The following is a 25,387-nucleotide window of genomic DNA, read 5'->3' as shown; positions in this document are numbered from 1 at the left end:
CGAGGTTTCGCCTATGGATTATGGAGGAATCTTCACTTTGCTAAGAAGATTAAGTTTAGATGGTTTATAGTTTTCTTTTCCGCTACTTCTCTGAGTTTATTTTATATTTTTGTAAGACATGGAACATTATCAAATTGTTATCTGTATACTCTGGTTGATGCTTGGACAGAGGTTAAATGCACAGATTGCCAGTGATTCGGGTTGTTGAATCTCTGGGCATGACAGCCTCCTCCTGCTGCTGCTCCATCTCCGCTACCTAGGCTTTACCACCAGTTTCCTCTGCCTCCCTGACTTTTTCCTTCCACTTGGCAGCTTGGTTATTGTACTTTGTTTATTCTTGTGCTGCTATACACTAGACGAGCAATGTTACATTCATCACTATGGAGCTCGGAAAATTAAACTGGAAAGCTTTGTTGACTCACCTTCAGCTAGCAGTACTCAATGCGCTCTCGGAGCGCCTTCTCCCGTTGTTGTGCCGCAACGCACTCACCCTGGTGCTGTTCTTCTACTTTCTACATGGCCTGTCACACTTGGCAAATCTTGCCTACTCGGCCAAAAACCAGCTTTAACGCTTCACTCTTCATTTTCGATCGCTCGATAATTTTCTGCAACATGATTATACATCACAAGCTGCTACTCCATGCTTCAATGACTAACATTGTACATCAAGCCACTGAGTCAGGGACTATGGATTATATAAACTGACCTGAATCTTTTGAAGAAGGGAAAGGCAAGCCTCATAGCAAGCTTCGGAGTCAGCCTTGTCAGCTGCACTGTTGAATCCCTTCGGTTTGTTCATTTCAGTCTGACTCTCGTTGAACCAGGCAGCCTAGATAGGGGGTTCGTACTCAGTAGATGGCCGAGCGTGGAGGATTTCTTCTATGTCAATGGCATCGTCGCCTCCTAAGGTTGGATCACAAGACTTGGCGGCTGATGGCTTCGTGTTGTCCTTGTGTCGGGTTGGCTCCCGTAGGATCACCTTCCTCGTCAGCCTTCCTGTGATCGGCTTGGGTTGATAGCCTAGCGATGACAAGAGAAGTTAGAACCGGATAGAACGACGAGAAACTGGTAATGAAGGCGCCATTAAAATTCACCGAGTGGATCGACGAGGCCAGATCTTCGTTATGCTAGACGGATTTAGCGTGGCTGGCTTGCTAGCATCCCCTGGTGGCGGAGGGGCCGACATGCCAATCTCATTCGTTGCCTTTTTCCTATTCCGGGAGGCACCTGGTTCCCCGGCTCGAGGGCTCCAATGGATCAGCTGTTGATGGTTTGGAGGAAGTTTTCTCCCTGTCAATTTTTGGCCCGCCGGACGCTTGTCCTGGCCTTGAGCCATCCATCTGGTTCATGGCGGGGCACTTGGCGGTAGGCTCTTCGCGGGAAGGACCAAACATTGGTCGCTAGGAGCTCTCAACCCACAAGGGAGCAATGATGAGAATGGCTCTGCCCCCTGTGGTCGCGATTACAATGGTGAAAATCAGAATTTGAGTAATGACAGAATAAAATGAATATTTTCTTAAGGATGACTTACAGGAGGACGCTGGACTTTGTAATGGAGAGTATTGGGGCAATTTTCTGTGCTGATCACAGTACCCGGCTTGAAGAAATCATAGATTCTCTTTGTAGCTCTATACTTATTAATGGGTATTAGGCTCTCTTGAGTGGGATCATTGCCACCGAATTGGTATTCCCAGGCAGGATGGGCACGGTCTTTTAGAGGCTATATTTTTTGTACCACGAAGTTGCATGCCAGATTAATGGCAATCAGACCCTCCCTGCAAAGATGCTTGATTATCTTAACCATCCCTTTAACTTGTTATGCTTCATCCCCAGAAGGCAGGGACGACCAAGAGTCTCTAACCACACAAGAACGGCCCGTGTAAGGTGGCATGCTGGGGAGAAGATTTGAGCAATAAAACCATTCAGCTCTGCAGCCCTTGTTGGATACCCAAAGAAATCTTTTTTTTTCTTTCCAATCAAAGTTAGCTACCAGCTCCGCTGACTGGATGCGGGTTATTTTTCGATGTTTGGGGATTTACATGAAAAAAATGGCGGAAGAAAGCAAAGTGGGGGTGGACTCCATAGAAAGCTTCACACAAGTGTACAAAAGAAGACATCTAGAGGATGGAGTTAGGATTGAGGTGGTGGATGTTGATACCACAATAGTGGAGAATGCCTTGCAAGATGTCGCTCGCTAGCATTCTGAACCCACAGTAGAAGAAGGGGACAAACACCATGATTCCTTCGTTGTTTGGCATTGAGAATTCTCCACCGGCTGCCGAATGCCACCCGATAAGTTCTTGAGCCGCGTGGACGCTATCTTCAACGGCCTGGGGCAAATCTCTTTGCTTCACTGTCGAGCATGTCCATGAAGAGTTTGGCTCGAGATCTGGATGGATTATTCGGATGATTGAGACATGGCGGAGGAGGAATGATTCGTGTTTCTAGATCTGGGCGGATTTGAAGTTCTAGATCTGAGCCTAGATGGAGTTCCTGGGTTTGGATCTGAAACCCTAACATGAAGAGGGACTTGGTCGATGGAGGCGTGCTACTGTGCTCTATTGGGATTTGCTGTAGGGTTTTCCCTCTCAGGTTGCGTGATGCTTTTTTGGGCCGGCAAAATGTTTCTTCAACAAAGTCTATATCACCTCCTTGCTGAATTGGTTGCTTGGCTTAATTTGATTTAGTCCGGTTTGAGTACTCTGCCCATCTGGATTCTTCTAGATAACTTTATCAAGTTATAAGAACCATTGTCAAGCTCGGTACTCAGGGGTTACTATGGGGTACACGACACCCAAGTACCAAAGGTGAGGCCTTTGGGCTGTGCTGTATAGGGTGGGCCAAGTAGCTAAGCCCCTTGTGGCATGATGTAATTTAGTAAAGGGGATTAAAGATAAGGATATAAATCTTATCCCATGTAAATAGGTGGTAGGTACCCAGATTATAAGGGATACTCTACCTACCTTAGTAGGCCTCCTTATGTTTATATAAGAGTTTAAAAATGGCCGGATTATGCACTTGAAGATGGTCATCAGAGATGGAGAAAATTGTGATTTTGCTATCGCAAAAGGATGGTTTCACTGGAATACTATCCCTTCAAAGTGATTTACTGAAATGCTATCCTAAACTGAGAGGTGTTCACCAAAATGCTATTTTCGCTCTTTTGGGTGAATAGAAATGTTTTTCTCAATTTTAACTTTTTCACGGACCAAAATACCCTTGATGTGGGGCCCACCTGTCATACACTCTAACCTCTCTTTTGTTCATGTTCCCCTCATTCTCTCTCTCGAGGACGACGTCGGGAGTGGGGTGGCCAGGAGGCGGGCAGTGGCCGGCGGCCGGCGGTGCGTGGCGAGGGCGTGGTAGAGCGGGGCCTGCAAAGCAGCGGCTCGGCCAGCCGCCTCAGCTGGAGTTCGTGCCGCGGATCGCCACCCCCCAGCCGCAGCCGCCGCCGCCGGTGATCCGCGTGTTTGCCGCGGCGCCTCCCCCGCTGCGGGCGGCCTTCTTCACGCTGCCGCCGCCTTCTTCGCGCCGCCGTCGCCGCCGCATCACCACCACTGAGGACCAGGAGGCGGAAGTGGACCTGGATGCGACGAAGGCGGCAGAGCCATTGGTCGACGGGCGGGGCGGCGCTAACCGCGGGGCGGCGGACGCGAATGGAGGCGGCGGCGCGACTGGACTGGGGGAGGAGCAGGTGAGCGAGCAGCGGGAGCCGTCGGCGCCAGAGCCGGACCCGATGCGGAGGCACTGACTGAGGGGCGACGAACACGAATGGAGGCGGCGGCGCGAGTAGACTAGGGTGGGAGGGAGGGAAGGAGCAGGTGGGGGAGTAGCGGGCTCCGGCGCCGGCGCCGGAGCTGGACCCGATGAGGAGGCGCGACGGTGTCGCCGCTGCCGATGCTGACGGGATGAGATCAATTCGATCAATTCCATCTGGTAAACCTATCGAGGCAAGGGTATTTTGGTCAGAACAAAAATGAAAATAGAGCAAAATCATTTCTAGCAACCAAAAAGACTCAAAATAGCATTTTAGTGAACACCCCTTAGTTTAGGATAGCATTTTAATGAATCACTTTGAAAAGGGATAGTATTCTAGCGAAACCATCCATTTGCGATAGCAAAATCACAATTTTCTCTCAGAGATGAGAAGGTTACATTAATGGTACATGTACACCAGCAAGAAAGGCCTCATGCCATTAACTGTTCAAACACTGGCTGAAGCTTTCATTGCCGACGAACGTTTTTTGTCGCTTGATTTCGCTGATCTTCACGCAGTCTATCGTCGGGAAAAGATGGACATGAACTTTGTTGCTGCATGGTGCATGTGAGTACGAAGTACGAACACACATTTTTTACACAAATAAATGAATAGACTACATAAGCTTGGGATTAGTATTAACAAGTTTTTTTTTAGGATGCAATACATGGATGCTGAGAAGACCAAGGCTCTGATCGGTTATATGGATCCAACGAGGATCTATCAAACCCCGCATATCGTGACTCTATAAGAAAACTCTGAGCAGCTCAAGAACAAGAACTTGAAGAGATAGCGGGATACAAGAAGGGCTTGCACAAGACAAAGTTGCTTACTGTGGCACAATATATTAGACGAGCTTTCCTGAAATTTCGAAACAAAAGAGTCATAATGGCCTATACAATTTTAAGTATGTCTAATAAATTTCTCTGCATATATCTGTATTATTTGATCCGTGGCTAACTGCACCGTCATTACTATGTAGCGATCATTACATTTGTTTCTTGATCTACCCAAAGTACGAAACCATTACAGTCCTGGACCCCCTGATTATAATCACTGGTCGTATAGAAAATTTCTAACAATCCTACAATAGCATGCGATTCTGATACATGCATGTGTACTATTGATGGATATAATTAAATTCCCTTCATTAATACGAGTCACTAATATCCATACATTGTGTACAACTACTACAAGGGTGGAGAACAAGAGATAAAGCTGCTAGTGCATACATATTAGCCAGTAAATACTCCACACACTTATTTATTTAAATTCTGCAATGTTTAACTAATTCTTTATATGTGTATTTCATGAAGTGTTACAAGCAACCTAAAGGTAGTGTCAGATATTACACAAGCGAATCTCTCAGGGTACAGGACCAACCAAAAGTCCATTGGTGAACTGCACATCTAAATGATATACTAACATATTATATCATCATATTAGCTTTCATGCATGCAGTTGCCTAGAATTGAACATCATACTAGCTTTGACGACGAAGACATTAAAAACGTGCAGCGGGACCTTTGCCACTTCATCCACCGGCGAGTGTTGTCATAAGGTTGGACTTTTCTTCGACCCAGAAGGCAGCCTAGTGATAAGTGATGAATACAAGTCTCTTCAGGGGTGGAACAACACGATGCCATATTGTATTAGGTAGTGCATTTCGATATGACAATTGTAAATATGATTATGTAATATATCGACGACACTTTTCACTAATGCAATATATGTATTTATGTCAGTATTAAATGTTTGTTAGTGGCTAATTGAATTTATGTATTAATTAATTAACTAATTAACTGCAACATTATTGATTAATAATTAATATTTAAAAAATTGGTAGGAAAATTTAAATTTTGGCGCACATATTTTCTCAAGCAGCCTTGATTCTTTTCGCAGGCAGCACCTTTACCATCTTCCCAAGTGGAGTGCCACGCTCCCGTCCGCCCGCGAAAATTGTCGATTTTTGCATGCCATTGCCTACAGGCAGACGGCCGGTCCATCTAGGAAGACAAAGTTTGGCCGCCTGCGAAAATGGTTTTCCTAGTGGTGATACCGGACACCCTGATGCAAGGGATCTCTCTTAAGCGCTAGAAGCTATTCCCGCACCGTATTGAGCACATCATGATACAGTGATGAGGACACAACTAGCCCGGTTATGACCACGACTACCTTATGTATTCATCAACTAAAGGTGCATATGTTCTATATTAGATTTACTTGTGATATATTTGAACAAATGTTGCTACACAATGAGTTTCGAGTATTTTTGTTTGCAGAGGTACTTGGTTGGGTGAAGAAAAAGAGATCGAGCGTAAAGAATGCATGAATGATAAAAGAAGTTGATTGGGATCAAACTAAGACTTTCCCCAAGTCCACTCCTACCTCACCACGTAATTTTTGGTCCATAGAAGACAAGAGATAAAGTTCTAAAAGTTTTGGATTCAGATTTGAGCCTCCTAACAACATCAACTTCAAACGGACCTAGTTGCTGATCTAGAATGAATCTCGGAGCCCATGAGTACTTTTTGGAAAGCTTATGGAGTCTACTTTTAGATGTTTTTGGTCTCATGTCAAACTTCCCACCGAGCATTCGGGAATTTGCAAAACAACCACGTACTTCATCTAGTCCAAATCTGATTTGGGTCTTGGGCCTTGTAATTATGTTGTAAGCTAAGCCCAAGGGGTTGTGCGTCCTAGGGCAACCTTAGAACGTCCTAAATCAAATTTATTCAGTAGCTGCCATAGTTTAGAATCAGATTTTGCTTAGATTATTTCTGCCATTGCAGTTTTGCTGCTTGTTCGGTTTGTGGAATCCCAAATTCGACTGCATAATTATTCATATGCAATTGAGTTGCTATTTACCTTGTTCTTGCTTGTGTAATTCGATTCGCATGCATGGATTAGCCTTCTCAGTGAGGTCAACCTAGTTTCGGCACGGTTGATAACCAGAGGGGATGTGGTGCTGCGATTGCAAGGTTCGGATCGGATTGATCAGAAGCCAGATCATGTGTGTCAACTTTCCATCAAATCATGAGTTTTCAAAACCTATCGGAAGATCAGGACCTAGTTTCCTCATCAGTTGGTTGATAACCAGAGGGGACGTGGTGCTGCGGTTGCAAGGTTCGGATCGGATTGATCAGAAGCCAGATCGTGTGTGTCAACTTTCCATCAAATCGTGAGTTTTCTAAACCTATCGGAAGATCAGGACCTAGTTTCCTCATCAGTTGGTATCATAGCACAGATTGTCTGTTGGGTATTTCTTGTATCTTTTAGATTGATTTTTATATATACCTATGTTGACGGTCGTTAGCGATCAGTTTCGACCGTCAATATTACCAAAATAGAGGAGATCTAGTTATGCTTGCAATGCATATTTGTGTTAGAATAATAATATTCCACTAGTATTAGGTTTACTAACCTTTTGCAGAGAATAAACATAAAGTTGAGGAGAATAGACATCAAATCAAATGATAAATTAATCGGACGACTTCGACAATCAGACTTATATATGAATGGGCCAAGAACTCAGAAATGCCACGATCAATTGGGCCAAAATTCACTAGTCTGCAAATAGAAGAAGTCCAAGTGGTCGCCAATCGAAGATGGGTTGGATTGGGCCAGCCCATGGTTCCGCCGAACCTCCATCTCTGCCGTTGAGGCTAGGGTTCGGCGTGGACGTCCAGGATTGCATCCCAATGACGGTTGGAGGGCACTTCGGACATTTCCCCTTCCACAACCGTCATACCTACCTCTATAAGGACTTCACCTTCTCACTTCACTCACACACTCCAAGCAAAGCTCTCTCATATTCTCTCAAGTTTAGTTTAGTGTTCTTAAGCTAGTGGAGTAGGAATAGAATTCAGGTCAGAGTCCCGAAGTCTTCGGAAGAGTTAAGGTATGGCTCTAGTAACTCTCCTTTCCTCTTTCATAAACTTTGTACTTTATTTAGAATACTCTTCTTTATACATTTATGGTATTGAAATACTTTCCGAGTATATGAATGCCAACTTTACTTTATGTTCATGTTATACTGATTATACTGCTAGCTTATCTGGGAGATGCATAGGTACGGGTATAATGTTTGCTTTTGCAAATACTCTATGTCATGAGGATGATATCAGAGTAGTATCTGGTAGTTTAGGCGTGGCGTCTAGATTATGGGATATCATTATTTGGGGTTATATACTGCGGATGAGAGGTGGGCCGCTGATGGTGATAGCTCAGTACGGGTATTCCTCCACGCGTGTATATAGTCCTAAGTTAATTTCCTAGGGAGGGTAGTCCTCCGTATTTAGCCCCGGTTGTATGGTCATGACGGGCTGTCATAAGGAACTCGGCAGTCAGGGGTGGCTTCTCGAAGTACCAGGAGGGCATCGGAAAGAGGGTATTAGCTAGTAAATCATATAACTAGAATGTATGTATAATATGTATATTAGAAGTATAGGAATAGATTCTCTTTCTATTTTCTTTCCACTTAGCTTAGGTAATTTAGAATGAGAATGAGTAGCTCTATGCTTGTGTGTCACTCTATCCTTTGATCTATCTTAACCCCTACTTATACTATGATTATTACAAGTAACATATAAATTATTAGTATGGTTCTCTCTACTATGATCTTCCCACGGGTTTCAATAAATACGATACCCTTGGAATACTCTCGGGTGAAATGCTACAATGGTATATCCGTGCGCTTGCGGATGAACTCTGTAACCATAATATACCAGGAGTATTTCTGTGCCATTGATTGAAATTATATTTCTAGTAATGTCGTTAAGAAAATACCAACAACCTATAACCAGAAAATTGCCATACAAAAATATTACATCCATTACCTAGCCAATTTGAGATATTCTATTGTCATGTCAGATTTTGCTTCGTTGAATTTTAGGTTGCATCGTCGTGTCGAGTGCTTGTTTAGTTTTAGATTTAATTTTTAGTTTTCAGTGTTGCATTAGTTTTGGGTCCAGTTTGTATCTTGTCGGTTGTTGCCGGGACCTTGAAAAATTGAACCATCTTGTCGTTGGGTTTTCGTTTTTATAGTTTCTGGATGATTTTGGCGGTCAAGATTTGAGTTAGGGTTTGTTGGCTATAGCCACACCTGAGGTTTTGGTCCTTCATGTGGAAGAAGAGGACTTGCTTGAGGTTTCCCACCTTTAGAGTGCAGGCCTCTCCTTTGGGCCGAGTCGCCGGCCTCCTCCATTTCAAGGCCAAGTCCGAGCTTAACTCTCGCAGTAATCTTTGCATCCAGTGCCATACATTCTGTTTAACAAGATGGTGACAAATATTTGTTATGGATTTGAGATATTTTTGCAAAAAAGGGAACCTACGTGATGTGGCCGTTCCATTTTTAGGTGATCCAATTTTAATTGTGTATTTTGCATTTTAGTCCCTATAATATTCATATTTATATTAGAGTCCCTGATTGAGGTCAGCTTGTTGTTAAAAAATTAAAAAAAAGGAAAAAGAAAGATAAATAGAAAGAAGAAAAAAAAGACAGATAGGTGCTTAAAAAAACGCACCTAGAAAAAAGAAAGAAAAAAGAGAAAATTCGGTAATTCTTTTGAGTTGTATACAGAGTGCAGAGTTGTGATTTCACCTGCATCTAGTTCTTAGTGTTGTTGGTGCTTTGCACAAATACGTTCCTTTGTTACTATATATTGTGCCTCCCAAGCTCCACATACATATTTCTGATCAATACAGTTTTTACCCTTACAATCATTGGATCATGCCCTCAAGGTGTCACGAACTAGCCACTGGTTGTACGGTCCTTAGCATTGCTGGTAAGACACATGTAAGAGCTTAGTAAGTCGTTTCCATTCGCTAGCCTCCACTATTATCCATGTTCTTTAGTTAATAAGGATAATACTATTTTGTTGTTCTCTGTTTTCTACTAACAATGGAAGGTTACAACACTTTGGGGCATGAGATAAAGTTGGATGGGAGACAAACCATAGTCGCTACATCACCTTCCATGAATGCACGTGATGTAAGTACTTTGGTGCAACAAATGCTAAGTTCTCAAATGGAGAAAGTGGAACAAAAGCAGTGCCACAATTTATTTCAGACAAGGTTTGTGGTTAAGAAAAAAACTCGAAACTCGATCTCCGGTTTTCTCGGAAGCGATTGGATGGGCGATCGCTGGTGAACTTCATGGTGACACCGGCACTGCTGGGATGGTGGGATTTCTCTCCCGGCGATGCAATCCGCAATGAAGCCTGGCACCGTTTCCGGTAGCCGGTTCATTTCTCCTCCAAGTTCAGCTCTACTCCTTTCCAGTTAGTGGTGGATTTACCTCCTTCAAATTTCCGTTTAACGACATCGCCAGTGGCTTTGGCCCTTAGGGCTGCGATTGGAGGCTCTCCTGGTGATCTTTCTGTTATTCATCTTAAAGAGCGATCTTAAAGTGGGGATCTGGATTTATCGTTTGAAATCTTATACTTGCAAAGATTTTGCTATTTGTTTCTTCCTTTGGAGAAATGGTGGTCCTAACTGGCAGTTGGAGTTTGATTCTTGGAACAGTAAGAAAGATAATGAATGGGTCATTGTTCGGCCAAAACGCCATGGTGATTCTTTGAGACAGCCCAGTCAATCTTATGCTCAAACTGTCAAACACCGAGATGTTCCCCTGAAAAGTGTGTTTGGTAGACTAAAAGAGCCGCTAGAGATCGCTAGCGGCAAGGGGAAAACTCCGGTGACTAAACCGGCGGCCATCTCCAATTTTCAAAAGGTGCGTGATAAGCGGGATCCGCATTCTAAGCAAGCCTTAATTTCTAATTCAATTTGTGGTCAATGTTTAGAGAATGGTCATCTCTTGGCCCAATGTAATGGGCCCTTTCGTTGCCGTAACTGTAAGGCTTCGGGACATGCAGCCCGTTTTTGCAATAAAAAATCATGGGAATCTGTTGATAGCCAGCCCAAGAAAAAGTCTACTTCCACCCAGCGCATTAATGCTTTTGCCACCGTCCCAAACTCTAGGGTTAATGGCAGGGGTAATGGTAATTTTGTTTGGCAACCGAAAAAGATTTCGCCGGCTATCTTGCAACCTCCTCATCTTCTCCAATATGCAACCGAGGCTACAATTCTTTCCCCCCAAAGCTCTCTACCAATGCCCAACCTCAACCCTAATCCCCACCGTTTCCTCCGGCAAGGTCACATTGTGCAATTGGGAGGCAACGTGCAGGTTCCTAAAGTCGACATCACCATCCCTCATAGGCCAGAGCGCCGCCATGAAGACTTCTACCTTGCCTTGGTTCACCCGCAAGTTTCGGAACAAGACTGGGATCACTATCACCTCCTGATTCTTGACCATATCTTGGATGAGCGTCTTTTCGAGGTTAGAAACAGCTACCGCCATGCTTCTGCAGTAGGCATGTTTCAGCTCCGCTCTGCTATGCATAGAGATGAACTTGTCCATAGTGAGCCATTTGTGTATGATGGGGTTGACACGATCACATTTGTAAAGCATGATCAAGGGCCGAATTGGAGAGCTTCTTAGTACAACAGGGATGGATTGTTCCTCTTTCTGGACTTCCTGTTGGATTTTATTGATTGGGATCATCTCAACCTTGCCACAGCCTCTTTTGGCCGGCTCTCTTATTGGCTTGAAAGAGATCAGATGAAGGGGAGGGTGCTCATTAGAGCTAAATTTAAAGACAATGACTCTGTGCCGAGGAAAATCGTCCTGCATGATCCAGTGGGAATGGGTGGTGGTGGTGAATCTTGGATAGTTTCAGTTTTTCTTTTGGAAGGGGACTTCATCAATATGCCGCCCGATGAAGATTTGCCTCTAGCTGGCCCACAGCCAAATCCTGCTGCTGATGATGATGAGGATCCTGATGGTGGCCAAATTTGGCAAATGGGAATGGGTCATCCCCAAGCAGGTGCAGGCGACTGGGATGATTTAGTCCAGCAACAGAATGCAGCAAATGAGCAGGTGGAAGATGCTTGGGGCCAAGACCACCCTATGGGCCAGATTATGGAAGTTAACCCTGATGGCCTAATTGAATTGGCTGCTGCTAGCCCTGGGAAGGAAAATGTAGTGGTCCCCTTTGTTCCTGATACAGACAAAGGGAAAAAAAGTGCAAGAATTTGACCAGGATGCACAGGTTCAGAGTTTTTTTTAGCATGATTGGAGAAAATAGCTAGAAATGAGTACCCCCAAGGTCCCCTATTTCTATCCCATGAAAGGCATCAATGAGAAGATTGAACTCATGTGCAGAGAAAGGGGTACTATGCATCAGTTCCTGGCCTGTAACTCTATCCCTGCTGCTATTCAAGTGCCAAGAGTCCTGCCAAAGAAGACAATGTTCGATTTCTCCCATCAAGTTAATAAGCTGGATGCTGCCTGGACTCTAGATTTTCCTAAGTCTAGTTATCCTCCTCAGAACCAACCTCAGGCCCATGAAGATATGGATATTCTTGAAGTCTTGCCTTTGGCTATTCTACCTCCATCCAGCCAAGTTTGCCAAGCAGCTGTTCCTCTGATGCTGCCCAAAGCTCCTGTCAAAAAAAGGGATGGAAAACCCTTCTTTACAATCCCTACAGGAGGCAGAGTGCAAGACTTCAACTAAACAAAGAAGGGTCAGAACTGAAGGTGGATCCTAGAATGGGCATTGGTAAGCCGAGGGTAAATCTGCAAGAAAGCTTAAAGAGTTGGCAGGTATAGAAAAAATCTTTGATGATACTAGCATAAAGGAAACTGATTTTAATACAAATGTCTATGATGATGTTCACTCCGATTCCTCTCCATATGATTGCTCTATCTCTCTATTGCAAAAGATGGGAGTGGACATGTGCGGGCTAGCTCCTGAGGAGGTAGCTAAGTCTAGACTGGGAGGCCAGAGAAGGAAGAAGATGCCCAGGCTCGACACAGAGGAAAAATGATCTTAGTTTCTCTATGTGTTTCAGCAGACCTGTATTTTAATTTTATTCATCATGTAATGGTCTGTATTTGGGCAAGAACTTTTGTGCTCTGGCAGTTGTGTGGCCCAGTTGTGTGCACCCTGAGTACTTGGGATATTTTCTTTTTACAGACTGGTTGTGCCAGTTCTAATTATTTCAGTCTCTTTGATTCATTTTGCCATGAATAATTTCAAATCTTGGAATGTGCTCTGTTGGAATATTAGAGGGATGAATGCTGAATCCAAGTTACTCTCGTTAAGGCAGAAGATTGAGGACAGTGGTTGTCAAGTCTGTTGTATTCAGGAAACTAAAAAAGATCACTTTAATCTCTCTGATATCAGGAAGTTTGCCCCAAAGAATTTTGATAGTTTTGCTTTTGCTCCTTCTAATGGAGCCTCAGGGGGGGACTTGATTGTTTGGTCATCTCGAGTTTTTGTGGGGGCAGTGGTTGAAGTGAACCTTTTTTCTATCACCATTGACTTCACCTCAACACAATCTACCCAGACCTAGACCCTGACATGTGTTTATGGCCCTTGTAGTAGCCTTGAAAGAATAAATTTTGTTTCTTGGTTTAGGAATGTTCATATTGGTGATCAGCAGAATTGGCTTTTTTTGGGAGATTTCAACTTCTATAGATCTGTGCAAGATAGAAATAAAGATGGGGCAGATACAAATGACATTTTTATCTTTAATGACATCATTAGCTCTATAGAAGTTGAAATCCCTCTTAAAGGACGAAATTTCACCTGGAGCAACATGCAACATAACCCTCTTCTTGAAAGACTGGACTGGGTGTTTAGTTCGGCTTCATGGTCTTTGGATTATCCCAACACAATAGTGATGCCTTTAACCAGAAACATCTTTGACCATGTGCCATGTGTAGTGAAGATTGACACAAAAATCCCAAAATCTCCTATTTTTATATTTGAAAATTACTGGGTGGAGATGGAGGGGTTTTCTGATATTGTTCAGGCAGCTTGGTCTTTAGATCCTGGTTTTGATGATCCTGCCAAATGCATCTCTTTTAAATTAAAAGTGTTAAGGAAAAAGCTCCTAGCTTGGAGTAAAAACCTGTCTAAACTGATGGGACTGTTAAAAAATTGCAACAAAGTGGTGGACTTTCTGGATTTAGTTGAGGAGAACATAATGCTTTCAGTCTATGAGTGGAAATTCAGAGAAACAGTAAAAGTGCAAATTTTGAAATTATTGGAGTTCAGGAAAATCTATTGGAAAAAAAGGTGTACCAATAGATGGATGATGCTAGGGGAGAAGAATACAAAATTCTTCCAATCAATAGCCATTGAATGATTTAGACTCAACACTGTTTCACAAGTGCTAAATCACAATGGACAGACTGTGCACTTGCATGAGCAAAAGGCATCCCTTTTTCATCATAGCTTCAAGAACAGGACGGGGTGTTTCCAATTCCCCACAGATGGCTTTTGACCTGGAGGCTCTTTTTGACAGACATACAGATTTGAGTAGTTTGGTTGATATGTTTTCTACTCAGAAAATTGACAGTCTCATCTCCATTTTACCAGCTAATAAAGCACCTGGACCAGATGGTTTTAATGGCTATTTCATGAAAAAGTGTTGGCACATCATAGCTTAAGATTATTACAGACTAGCAGCTCATTTCTATGCTGGATGTGTTGATTTGGAGATCCTAAATAGCTCTTTTATAACCCGGGTTCCAAAGAAAAGCTCCCAGAGACTGTTAATGACTTCAGGCCTATTTCACTCATGGGAATAAGCCTGAAAATCCTAACAAAGTTAATGGCTGATAAGCTTCAAGGGGTGATCCTCAAACTGGTGAGTGATAATCAATATAGTTTCATTAAAGGGAAAACCATACAGGATTGTCTTGCTTGGTTTTTTGAGTATATTCACCAGTGTCAGCAATCTAAGAGGGAAATTGTTCTCCTGAAGTTAGATTTTGGAAAAGCCTTTGATACCATTGAGCACTCTGCAATTCTCTCAGTTCTGCATCATATAGGTTTTCCACCAAAATGGATTGAGTGGGTACAAAAGGTTTTTTCTACTGCATCCTCTGTTGTGCTATTAAATGGGGTGCCAGGGAATTCTTTTAAATGCAAGAGAGGGGCCAGGCAAGGAGACCCTCTCTCACCTCTACTTTTTGTGCTGGGTGCAGAGATGCTGCAAAGGATAATCAACAAAGCTTTCCATTAGGGTCTTCTCTCAAAGCCAATTAATGAAAGTAGTGGTGATGGTTTTCCAATCATACAGTATGCTGATGACACTTTGATCTTGCTAAAAGCATCCCAGAGAGAAGTCTTTTGTTTTAAGGCTATTTTAAAATGTTTGCTCAATCCACAGGCCTTAAGGTGAACTTTGATAAATCAAGCTTATACCCACTCAATCTGTCATAGGACAAAGCTGATTTGTTAGCTGGCATTCTGGGACGTCAAATTGGTTCTCTACCTTTCACTTATTTGGGATTGCCTCTGGGCACCACTAGACCTAGAGTGGTGGATTTTTCACCGTTAGTGGACAGGGTAGAAAGAAGGTTGATAGCAAGCTCCATGATTCTGCCTCAAGGAGGAAGATTAACATTGATCAATTCAGTTCTTTCATCAATCCCAACCTACTACATGTCTTCGCTGTAGTTACCAGTTACAGTCATCAAGGCCATTGACACAGCTTGAAAGAACTGCATGTGGAGAGGGAATAACCCTTCTTCTACGAGGAAATCTCTACCCTCTTGGGACAGGGTGTGCACCCCTAAAGAGAAAGGAGGCTAGGAGTGATTAACTTGAGAGTTCACAACACATCCCTCCTCCTAAAACACATGGTCAAATTCTATAATGGTACCGATTTACCATGGGTAAAGCTGATCTCGCAAGCATATTATGATTCTAAAGTTCCACACTTGATGGTGAATAAGGGTTCATTTTGGTGGAGGGATATCACATCTCTCGCAGACATCTTCAGGGGAATAGCCAAATGTGAAATTAGGACAGGATCAACTGCCCTTTTCTGGAATGATCTATGGAATAATGATTTTAAATGCACCAGCTACCCCAATCTTTTTGCAATGACCATGTATAAAACTGATTTAGTGAAAGGTATGTGTTCAAGACCTTTGGAAGATTCTTTATTCTTCCTCTCTCAGATATGGCATATTCTGAATTCTTACAGCAAGAGGAAGTCCTAGGCAATCTGAACATACAGTCAGGAAGGGGGATACTTGGAGTTTTATTTGGTGTTCAGACAAGTACATAGCTAAGAAATTCTATAAGCTCAACTTTGCTGCATTGCAGCCCCCCCAGACCCATGATTTGGTTGTGGAAAAAACAAAATGTGTCATGAAGATAAAAGTTTTTGCCTGGCTCCTGTTTTGTGACAGACTCAACACAAGAGATATGCTGGATAGAAGACATTGTGCCAAAGAAGATGATGACCTCACATGTGTATTGTGTAATGCAGATCACAGAGAAACAAGGTTGCATCTTTTCTTCTCCTACTCTTTCAGCATCAGGTGTTGGCAGCATTTGGGAATTGAGTGGGATCATAATTTGGAGTTCTTCCAAATGATTGCCCTAGCAAGACTAAACTTTGCTCAGAGGGGCTTCCTGGAGATTTTCTTTCTAGCAGCTTGGCACATATGGAAGCAAGGAATGGTTTAATCTTTCAGAACATTCAACCCTCCTTCCAAGCCTGGAGATCACTTTTTATGAAAGAAGTTCTTCTGCATATGTGCAGAATGAAGGATCCTTTAAAGCAAATTGTTTTTAATTGGTTACAAACCTTATAGTCTTTATTGCGGTTTCTTTCTGTAACTCTGTAACCTTGTAAATAGTTTTTTATCTCTATAAAATCACACTGCCGGGCGAATCCCTGGCAGTAATTTCATTAAAAAAAAGGTTTGTGGTTAAGGATAGAGGATCTCATGTTATAATCGATAGTGGGAGTTGCAGCAACTTTGTGAGTTCAGATTTGGTTGAGAATCTTGAGTTGCCTACACAACCGCATCCTCATCAATATTACATCAAATGGTTCAACTCTTGTGGTTAGTTCAAGCTAAATAGCATTGCGAGTGTAAAATTTTCGATTGGAAGTTACCATGATACTGCAAATTTTGATCTTGTGCCTATGCAAGCATGTTCTTTATTGTTTGGTCAACCATGGATCTATGATAATAATGTTTTGCAATGTTGCGACACAATGAGTTTCGTGTGTTTTCATTTTCAGAGGTAATTGCTTAAGTGAAGGAAAAGAAACCGAGCTTAAAGAATGCATGGATGATCAAAGAAGTTGATTGGAAACCAAATAAAGACCTTCTCCAAGTTCTTTATTGTTTGGTCAACCATGGATCTATGATAATTATGTTTTGCAATGTTACGACACAATGAGTTTCGTGTGTTTTCATTTTCAAAGGTAATTGCTTAGGTGAAGGAAAAGAAACCGAGCGTAAAGAATGCATGGATAATCAAAGAAGTTGATTGGAAACCAAACAAAGCCCTTATCCAAGTCCACTCCTACCTCACCACGTTATTTTTGGTCCACAGAAGACAAGAGATAAAGTTCTACAGGTTTTGGATTCGGTTCGGGACTCCTGACAGCATCAACTTCAAACGGACCTGGCCGCTGATCTATAAACAATGTCGTAGCCCATGAGTACTTGTTGCAAAGCTTATAGAGTCTACTTTCAGATGGTTTTTGTCTCACGTCAAAATTCCCATCAAGCTGTCGGGAATTTGCAAAACAAGCCACATACCTCATCCAGTCCGTATCTGATTTGGGTCTTAGGCCTTTGTAATTGTGTCGAGGGCTAAACCCAAGGGGGTGTGCGCCCTAGGGAAACCCTAGGATGTCCAAATCAAATTTATTCAGTAGCCATCATAGTTTAGAATTGGGTTTTGCTTAGATTATTTCTGCCATTATAGTTTCGTCGCTTGTTCGATTTGTGTCCTATTCATATTTATTCAGTAGCTATCATAGTTTAGAATCAGGTTTTACGTAGATTATCCGCCATTGTAGTTTTGCCGCTTGTTCGATTTGTAGAACCCCAAATTCGAGTGATAATTATTCATATGCAATTGAGTTGCTATTTACCTTGTTATTGCTTGTGTTCTTCGATTCGCATGCATGGTTGGCCTTCCCGGAGAGGTCAACCGGGTTTCGGCACGGTTGATAACCAGAGGGGATGTGGTGGTGTGATTGCAGTGTTTGGATCGTGTTGTTCAGAAGATGGATCGTGTGTGTCAAGTTTCCACCAATTCGATAGTTATCAATACCTATCGGAAGACCGAGATCTAGTTACCTCATCATTTTATAAGCTTTCCAACAAGTACTCATGGCCTTGAGATTCCTTCTAGATCAGCAGCTAGGTCGGTTTGAAGTTGATGCTTTTAGGAGGCTCGAATCCAAATCCAAAATGTATAGACCTTTATCTCTTGTCTTTTATGGACCAAAAGTGTTGTGAGGTTGGAGTGGACTTGGAGTAGGTCTTTGTTGGGTCCCCAAGCAAAATTTTTGTTCTTCCATGTATTATTTATGCTCGGTCTCTTTTCCTTCAACCAAACTATTACTTATGCAAACGAAAAACACGAAATTTATTGTGTAGCAACATTTGTTCAAATATATAATAAGTAATTCTTATAGAACATATGCACCTTTGATTGATGGATACATAAGGTAATCATGATGATATACGAGCAGGTTGTATCCTCATTATACAAATCTAATCTATATGCAACTGAAATAGGATATTACCTCTTATCGAGAGTCTGAACCAGTATAAGTATAAATATGTATGTCATCATCTATATACTTTTGATTTTATGCATCATATAAATTATATTGCCGAACCAGAAAATCGACAGGAAGAGAAGGAAAAATGTCTCCTACGTAGTGACCCTCTTAATGACTCCTACGTGGCGACACCACAGTTGAAGCTATAACGCGCGTGCGTCGTGCCTCGGCCGCAAACTCGCTGCGTTCGTTCCGTTCTCCGGCCCCGCGTTGAATCCTCGCAGCTGTGGCCCAACAGAGCAAGAAGAAGCCAAACTAATTTAATTAAATTTATCACTACATAAAATCAAATCAATAAATTAGTCCCACAAAATCTATCTAGTCAATATATCCTCGCAGTTGCGGCTATCTGCACAGGTACGCTTCATCAATAACCGATTAAATTAATTGGGACTATTATTAATTAATTGGGAGAAGGTCAACACATGTATGTATAGGAGAGTTTGTGTGCGATAGATGGCGTAAGGTCCTAGTAGAAGCTTGGACCACATTTTTCAGCCAAAATATTTTCTTAATCGATCTCTTTTGGTCAAAGCAATAGTGCGATCGACGTAGATGGCGCGTACTTTTGTGGCGTCATGCGTGCTGTATTGCCTAATCAGTGGCGATACGTCAGCTGAGTTAATTACTCCCTCCGGTTTTAGTTTAATTGATGCTTTAGACAATGACACCCTCTATAAAATATATCTTTGACCTTATTTTTCTATTATAATATATACAATAAATAAATGCATGTTTACTTTTATTATAGTGTTTTGAAAGGTAAATCTATATATGTTTTTCTAGTTTCTTCAAATTAAGTATTTTTAAAGTTATTAATGGTCAAAGTTATAAAAGTTTAACCTCAATCCTATTCAAAACGTCAATTAATATAGAACCAGAGGGAGTATAGTACTAGTCAAGATGCATGAAGAGCCGCTGAAGGAATTAATTGGTATTTTGTGGATGTTTTTCATGTGTTTGATCCATAATTTCTAGCTTTCAGATTTATGTTTGGAATTTGAATTGCTGTTCCATTTTTTTTCCCTTGAACATGAATTGACCGTGATGTTTTCGAGGACCAAATGGAAGGCAGCTAGGTTGAAACACTGGTGGTCGGTTCGTTAGGTTTATATATAGTGTTGTCATCCAAATGTTTCTCTTCTCCCTTCTTTCATATGCTTTAGTGGACAATAGCTGTCCTGTCTCATATAACCGTATCTGCACGCATACATATGCGTATAGTCTGCAGTATACCGATTTGAATCATTGGAAACGAGTATAATCAATGTTGAACCTAGAAAAAAAATTATTAACAAGGGTCTCGATGTGCTTATAATTTAACAACTACTATAATGATTAATATGACTAAAATAGTTTAAAATAGACAAGCTACCTAGTATCATCTGTCTTGTTCAATATATGTATTCTATTGAGCGGCATTCTTACATATTGTATCTAACACCGAGTTGCTACAATATGTAGAAATGTCGCTCAGTAGTATACATATATATATATTGAGAGATGCGTACTCGACCATACTGGCTAATGCACACGATAAACAAACAAAGACCAGTGATAAACTGGTAATACTATATGTATATCAAAACTTGATTAACGTTATATATAAATATTTTTGGAGACAATTAAGATTTAAAAGCAAAAAAGAGAACTAGTATCATTTTAACTAACTTTAAAAGAAATGCAACCATAAAATTAACTGATCACAAACCAGATTAACTGATTAACAAGTCAAAACTAATTAATTCTATCAATGATTCTGCTCAATTCAAAGCATATTAACTGACTAGCCAGTCCAAACTAATGCAGGACCAAACTAAAGTTGTCCATAAACACAAAGACAAAACGAGGAAATTTATTACACATGCGGTAGTCACGACTTAATTTGGCCCGAATTTCCGGCGGTATGTGTACGGAATGCCGTGTCGCTGAACCAGTAGCAGCTAGCGGATCTGATCTGCGGCTGGCCGGCATGCAGGAGGAGAGAGAGAGAGAGATCCCAGCAGCTAGCAAAGTGAATTGAATTGACAATCTAGCTACTCCCTCCGTCCAGAAATTTTAAACTTTCATACGTACGGCGGTCTCTTATTTGCTACTTTAACCGATGCTCCCTCTATTCTATAATAAGTTTATTTTTTTCTCCTATTTATCTCAAATAATATTTTTAAATAATCATTGCAACAAAGTTTGTGAAAATATAAAATAATTGTACTGAGAGTAAATAAAGTGAGAAATAGTTATGTTGAGATTTTATAAATTAAAGGCATTTTAGTCTTTTTCATATTGTATTTGTATATGTGGGATGAGTGAAAATAAACTTATTTTGGGACGGAGGGAGTAATATCTATAAAAAAAATATTTTAAAATAAAAGAGATGCATATTATAGTAGATTGTTTAAAGATAAATCTAATAATACTTTTACATCAGATTTTTTCTATTAATAGTTAAAGTCTAATAGGTTTGTTGTAAGCTTAGTTTGAGACATCAAGAAAAAAATATTAGCGCATAATAAGTTAAATGCTGACTATCATAAATTTAGAAAATGAAGTTAATTGATATTTTAAGAAAAAAATTATATGTAAAGAGATTTTGTAGAAAACTTAATTTAGTAGTTCGGAAAACGTATTCGCGTTAATTTAGCAAGCAGTCCTTCCGAGAAGCGGGCTTTATGGACGCAGGCCTTTAGCATTGTTCGAAAGGGCTTGTATTTGTTGGCATAAAAGTAGTAAACTAGCAGCTGCCCCTGGTAGTGGGCGCCACCGGAGGCAAAAGAAAAAACGGCCACAGAATCTCACACGTACATACACATATGAGCCACATGGAGACATGGGAAGCTGACCCCGCAACCGACCATGCCCATTTAGCAGATGACCACCTACAGTTTCCTGATATTATTATTATACCACCTATCTCGCACACTCTGGTGCCTGCTGGTGGGTGTTAGTGGAGAAGAACCTAGCTTTTCTGTTTAATTCCTCCCCTTTTCTATCCCTTTTTTCCAACACTTTTTTTGGAATGTGCATATCTGCGTACATGATTTAAGAAGTTTGGATAATGTTTATTCTTTTATTATGCGTCGAAATTCTATATTCTATATATTATGCGGTACTCGATCGATCCTCAATGGATACATATAGATATGTCTGCTACCGAAAGGAATATATGATTAATCGAAAGTGAATACTCAATGTTCTTAATTATCTAGTCATTGCGTGAGAAATGGAACGCGTTCACATTTAAGGACATTTCTATCGTGATGTACATCTGTTATTACATTAATTATACTCAAAGCATGTGGCTTTGAAGGAAACCATCAGGTAGCCTCTCTTGTACATATTCCTCTGTACCACTTGCTGATTATGATAAGGTGAAGGACGTTTCATCCTATACCTTACCCTCCAATAGATTGTGCCCACAAGGGTCACACATTGTATGCCTTATTGGCTTGATAATAATTGTCACATGCATGTGCTTAAAACTAAGGTGGCTCCACCCGTGAGCTCACTTATAAACAATTCTGAAATGGGCCTCAAATTACCTACTTAAATGATCAACATATATAATTGGATTCATCGGACAACACAATTACAAATTGATGAAATTCAAATGTTTGTGACACATTGATCGACCGTGCTCAAGTCTTACGAAACATTAAAGCAGTGTACATTCCAAAAATATAAATACTCCCACCATCTCATAAGATTCACTCTTAAAATATTTGATGAACAATTAATCTAAAATAAATTAAATTTCATTTGGTGAAAAACAATATTATTTGATTACTACTTGAGATTAATTTCCTATGGTCATCGTTTTGTTGCTATAAACCCTATAGATGTGAAAAATAAAATTTTAGGAGTAAATTAATTTCACTTTGGTCTGCAGTTAAAAAATTCACTTTAATTTGGTCAACTTTTATTTACCGAAATTTCACATTGGACTAGAGTTAGATTTATGTTTTCACTTAACACCATATATAGTTATCATCATTTGCACTTTGGACTGGGTTTAACAAATTACAAATAGTACAATGATTGTAGATATGATCTCATTTCTTTTTTGTGTTAGAAAACTTAGAATTCAACAATTTGTACTAACAGTACAGTTGGGTATTGTAAAACATGTAATATCTTTTCTAGAAAAATAGTTCTTAAACTCAGTATTTCTCCAATTTTGTTTCTAGTATAAGAGTTGTGAATGTTCATATATATATATATATATATATATATATATATATATATATATATATATATATATGTAGTAGTAATGAAGTCTCATTAATCTGATATGATATCCTGTAACATTTTACAATCATTGTTCTTGCACTAAGCATAGTTTCATGGCAAATTTCTATATCATTGTTTCTTGTAAAATGCTAAGCAACTCGACAACATGGTGTGATGGTGACTATAAAACCAGGTCCAAAGTACAAACAAAAGTAATTATACGTGGTGTTAAGTAAAAACATGAGTCTAGCCCTAGCCCAATGTGAAATTTTGGTCAGTAAAGAAGGTCCGAAGTGAAGTTTACTCAAAAATTAGTTTTGCAGAGAGTACCAAGTTTGATTATGTCTTATACTATGAGATGAATTAATGGAGAAATAATATAAAGTATAGCAACTGAGGATCAAATTAAACACATCCTATTACAAATCTAGATAGAGGTTTGTCTAAATTTATAGTACTCTAAAATAGCTAATCCGATTCTAAATTATTATATTTTAGTATGGAGGGAACAGTACACTAACACAAGACGATGCCGGATCACTGAGACATTGTATATGCAAATACCTGAGGACTAAAGGGCCAAAAGGGGAAAGAAATACATACGAGTGAAAAGGACGTAATAGCCCATCTCTATCTCTCTCTCATCTTCAACGCTGCTCAAGAAGCCAGTCAAATCGCCGCGGTGCAACGTGCAAGATGTGCGCCTTATATCATCAGCTTGCTTTCCTTTTCCCTCCCTTTCTCTTTCCAACCCCTGCCACCCAACACGTCTCCCTCTCCTTCCCTCTCTCCACAAAATATGCACCACGCGCGCGCCGCGTCCTCCTTCCTTCTCTCTCCCCTCCTCCCAGCCTCCTATAAATAAGCTCGCCCCTCCCATCCCCCCTCTTCCCTAACCCCAACCTCCGCAGCAAGCTCCACCACTTTTCTTGCTGCTGCTCGAGCGCTCGATCGGTCTCCGCTCCAATGGCGATACACCTGACCAACCCTCCTCCGGGGCTCTACGCCGCCAAGACACCCTCGCAGCAGCAGCAGCAGCACAGGCCCGCGGGTAGCCATGCCGCTGCGGCGGCGGCGGCGACGGTGGCGATGCCGCAGACGGCGTCCGCGGCGTCGTCTAGCGTGGCGGTGAAGAAGAACATGAGGCAGGCTGCGCCGGTGGTGGTGGCGAGGAGGAGGACGACAGCGGTGGAGAGTGGCGGAGTGGCGTTGGCGAGCGTGTGGAGGGAGGTGCAGGGGGAGAGGGATTGGGAGGGCATGGTGGAGGGCACGGCCGAGGAGGAGCTGCACCCGCTCCTCCGCGGCGAGATCGTCCGGTACGGCGAGCTGGTGGCGGCGACGTACAAGGCGTTCGACCTCGACGCCGCGTCAAAGCGCTACCTCAACTGCAAGTACGGCAAGGCCCGGATGCTCGACGAGGTCGGCATGGCCGGCGCCGGGTACGAGGTCACGAGGTACATCTACGCCGCGCCCGACCTCGCCGCCGGCCCGCCGTGCCCGAGCCGGTGGATCGGGTACGTCGCCGTGGCCACGGACGAGGCGGTGCGCCGCCTCGGCCGCCGCGACATCGTCGTGTCGTTCCGCGGCACGGTCACCGGGTCCGAGTGGGTGGCCAACATGATGAGCTCGCTGGCGCCGGCGAGGTTCGACCCGGCCGACCCGCGCCCCGACGTGAAGGTCGAGTCGGGCTTCCTCTCCGTCTACACCTCCGACGACGCCACCTGCCGCTTCACCTGCGGCAGCTGCCGGAACCAGCTCCTCTCCGAGGTGACCCGCCTCATCGCCAAGCACAAGCACGAGGACGTCAGCGTCACCCTCGCCGGCCACAGCATGGGCAGCTCGCTGGCGCTGCTACTAGGCTATGACCTCGCCGAGCTTGGCCTCAACCGGGACGCCCGCGGCCGTGCCGTGCCGATCACCGTCTTCTCCTTCGCCGGCCCTCGTGTCGGGAACACGGCGTTCAAGGACAGGTGCGACGAGCTCGGCGTCAAGGTGCTCAGGGTGGTGAATGTGAACGACCCCATCACCAAGCTCCCCGGCATCTTCCTGAACGAGAATTCTAGGGTTTTGGGAGGCAAGCTGGAGCTGCCATGGAGTAGCTCATGCTACACACATGTGGGAGTGGAGCTTGCCCTAGACTTCTTCAAGGCGAGAGACCCAGCTTGTGTGCATGACTTGGAAGCATACTTAGGGTTGCTCAAGTGCCCTAAGGTGACAAAAGTGATGAAAGAAGGGGAGGATCTCTTTAGCAAGGCGAAGAAAATTGTTCTTGAGCAAAGTTTTGACACTTGGAGGTGGCAAATGGCTGCAATTCAAGTTGGTGGCTTGGTACAAGCGCTAGGAATGTAGGCCTTATACAGGGTTTTGTTTTTGTTTCCCACGATTTTTGAGGGAAATGAAGGCTCACATACCCTTGTAAATTGAAAATTTTTTGTGGGGGTAAATCAGGTAGATCGAAGACATATATAGTGGAAAACATACAGAATATATAGGACATTGTTCATGAATGTAAGTTAACCAATTGAACACAACAGAGTATACTGATTATACTGAATATATATTACTCCTTGGCGTCTATGTATTCAAGTGTTCTTCGATTTTTAGTTCTTGTTACTAATCTAGCAGTTTTTGCAATTAAATCATAACATAACAAAATAATAATGATGATAATAATAATAATTTTTATTATAAAACAAAATGTGAATAATTAATGTACGATTA

General features: G+C 42.1%; 1 protein-coding gene across 1 annotated transcript; it reads left to right on the top strand.

Annotated features, from left to right (window-relative positions):
* The first annotated feature begins 23,632 nt into the window (after window positions 1–23,632).
* On the top strand, window positions 23,633–25,179 carry LOC127755683 (phospholipase A1 EG1, chloroplastic/mitochondrial-like). The gene has a single exon (XM_052281363.1). It carries the CDS (start codon window positions 23,633–23,635, stop codon window positions 25,013–25,015), a length of 1,383 nt encoding a protein of 460 aa, XP_052137323.1. The 3' UTR covers window positions 25,016–25,179.
* Window positions 25,180–25,387: the final 208 nt, after the last annotated feature.

Source organism: Oryza glaberrima, chromosome 11 (genome assembly GCF_000147395.1).
Source record: "Oryza glaberrima chromosome 11, OglaRS2, whole genome shotgun sequence".
NCBI lineage: Eukaryota > Viridiplantae > Streptophyta > Magnoliopsida > Poales > Poaceae > Oryza > Oryza glaberrima.
This window is presented reverse-complemented; position numbering and strand designations above follow the sequence as displayed.

Coding starts and splice junctions, on each gene's coding strand:
- LOC127755683 (XM_052281363.1), top strand. CDS start 23,633: ATGGCGATACACCTGACCAACCCTCCTCCGGGGCTCTACGCCGCCAAG.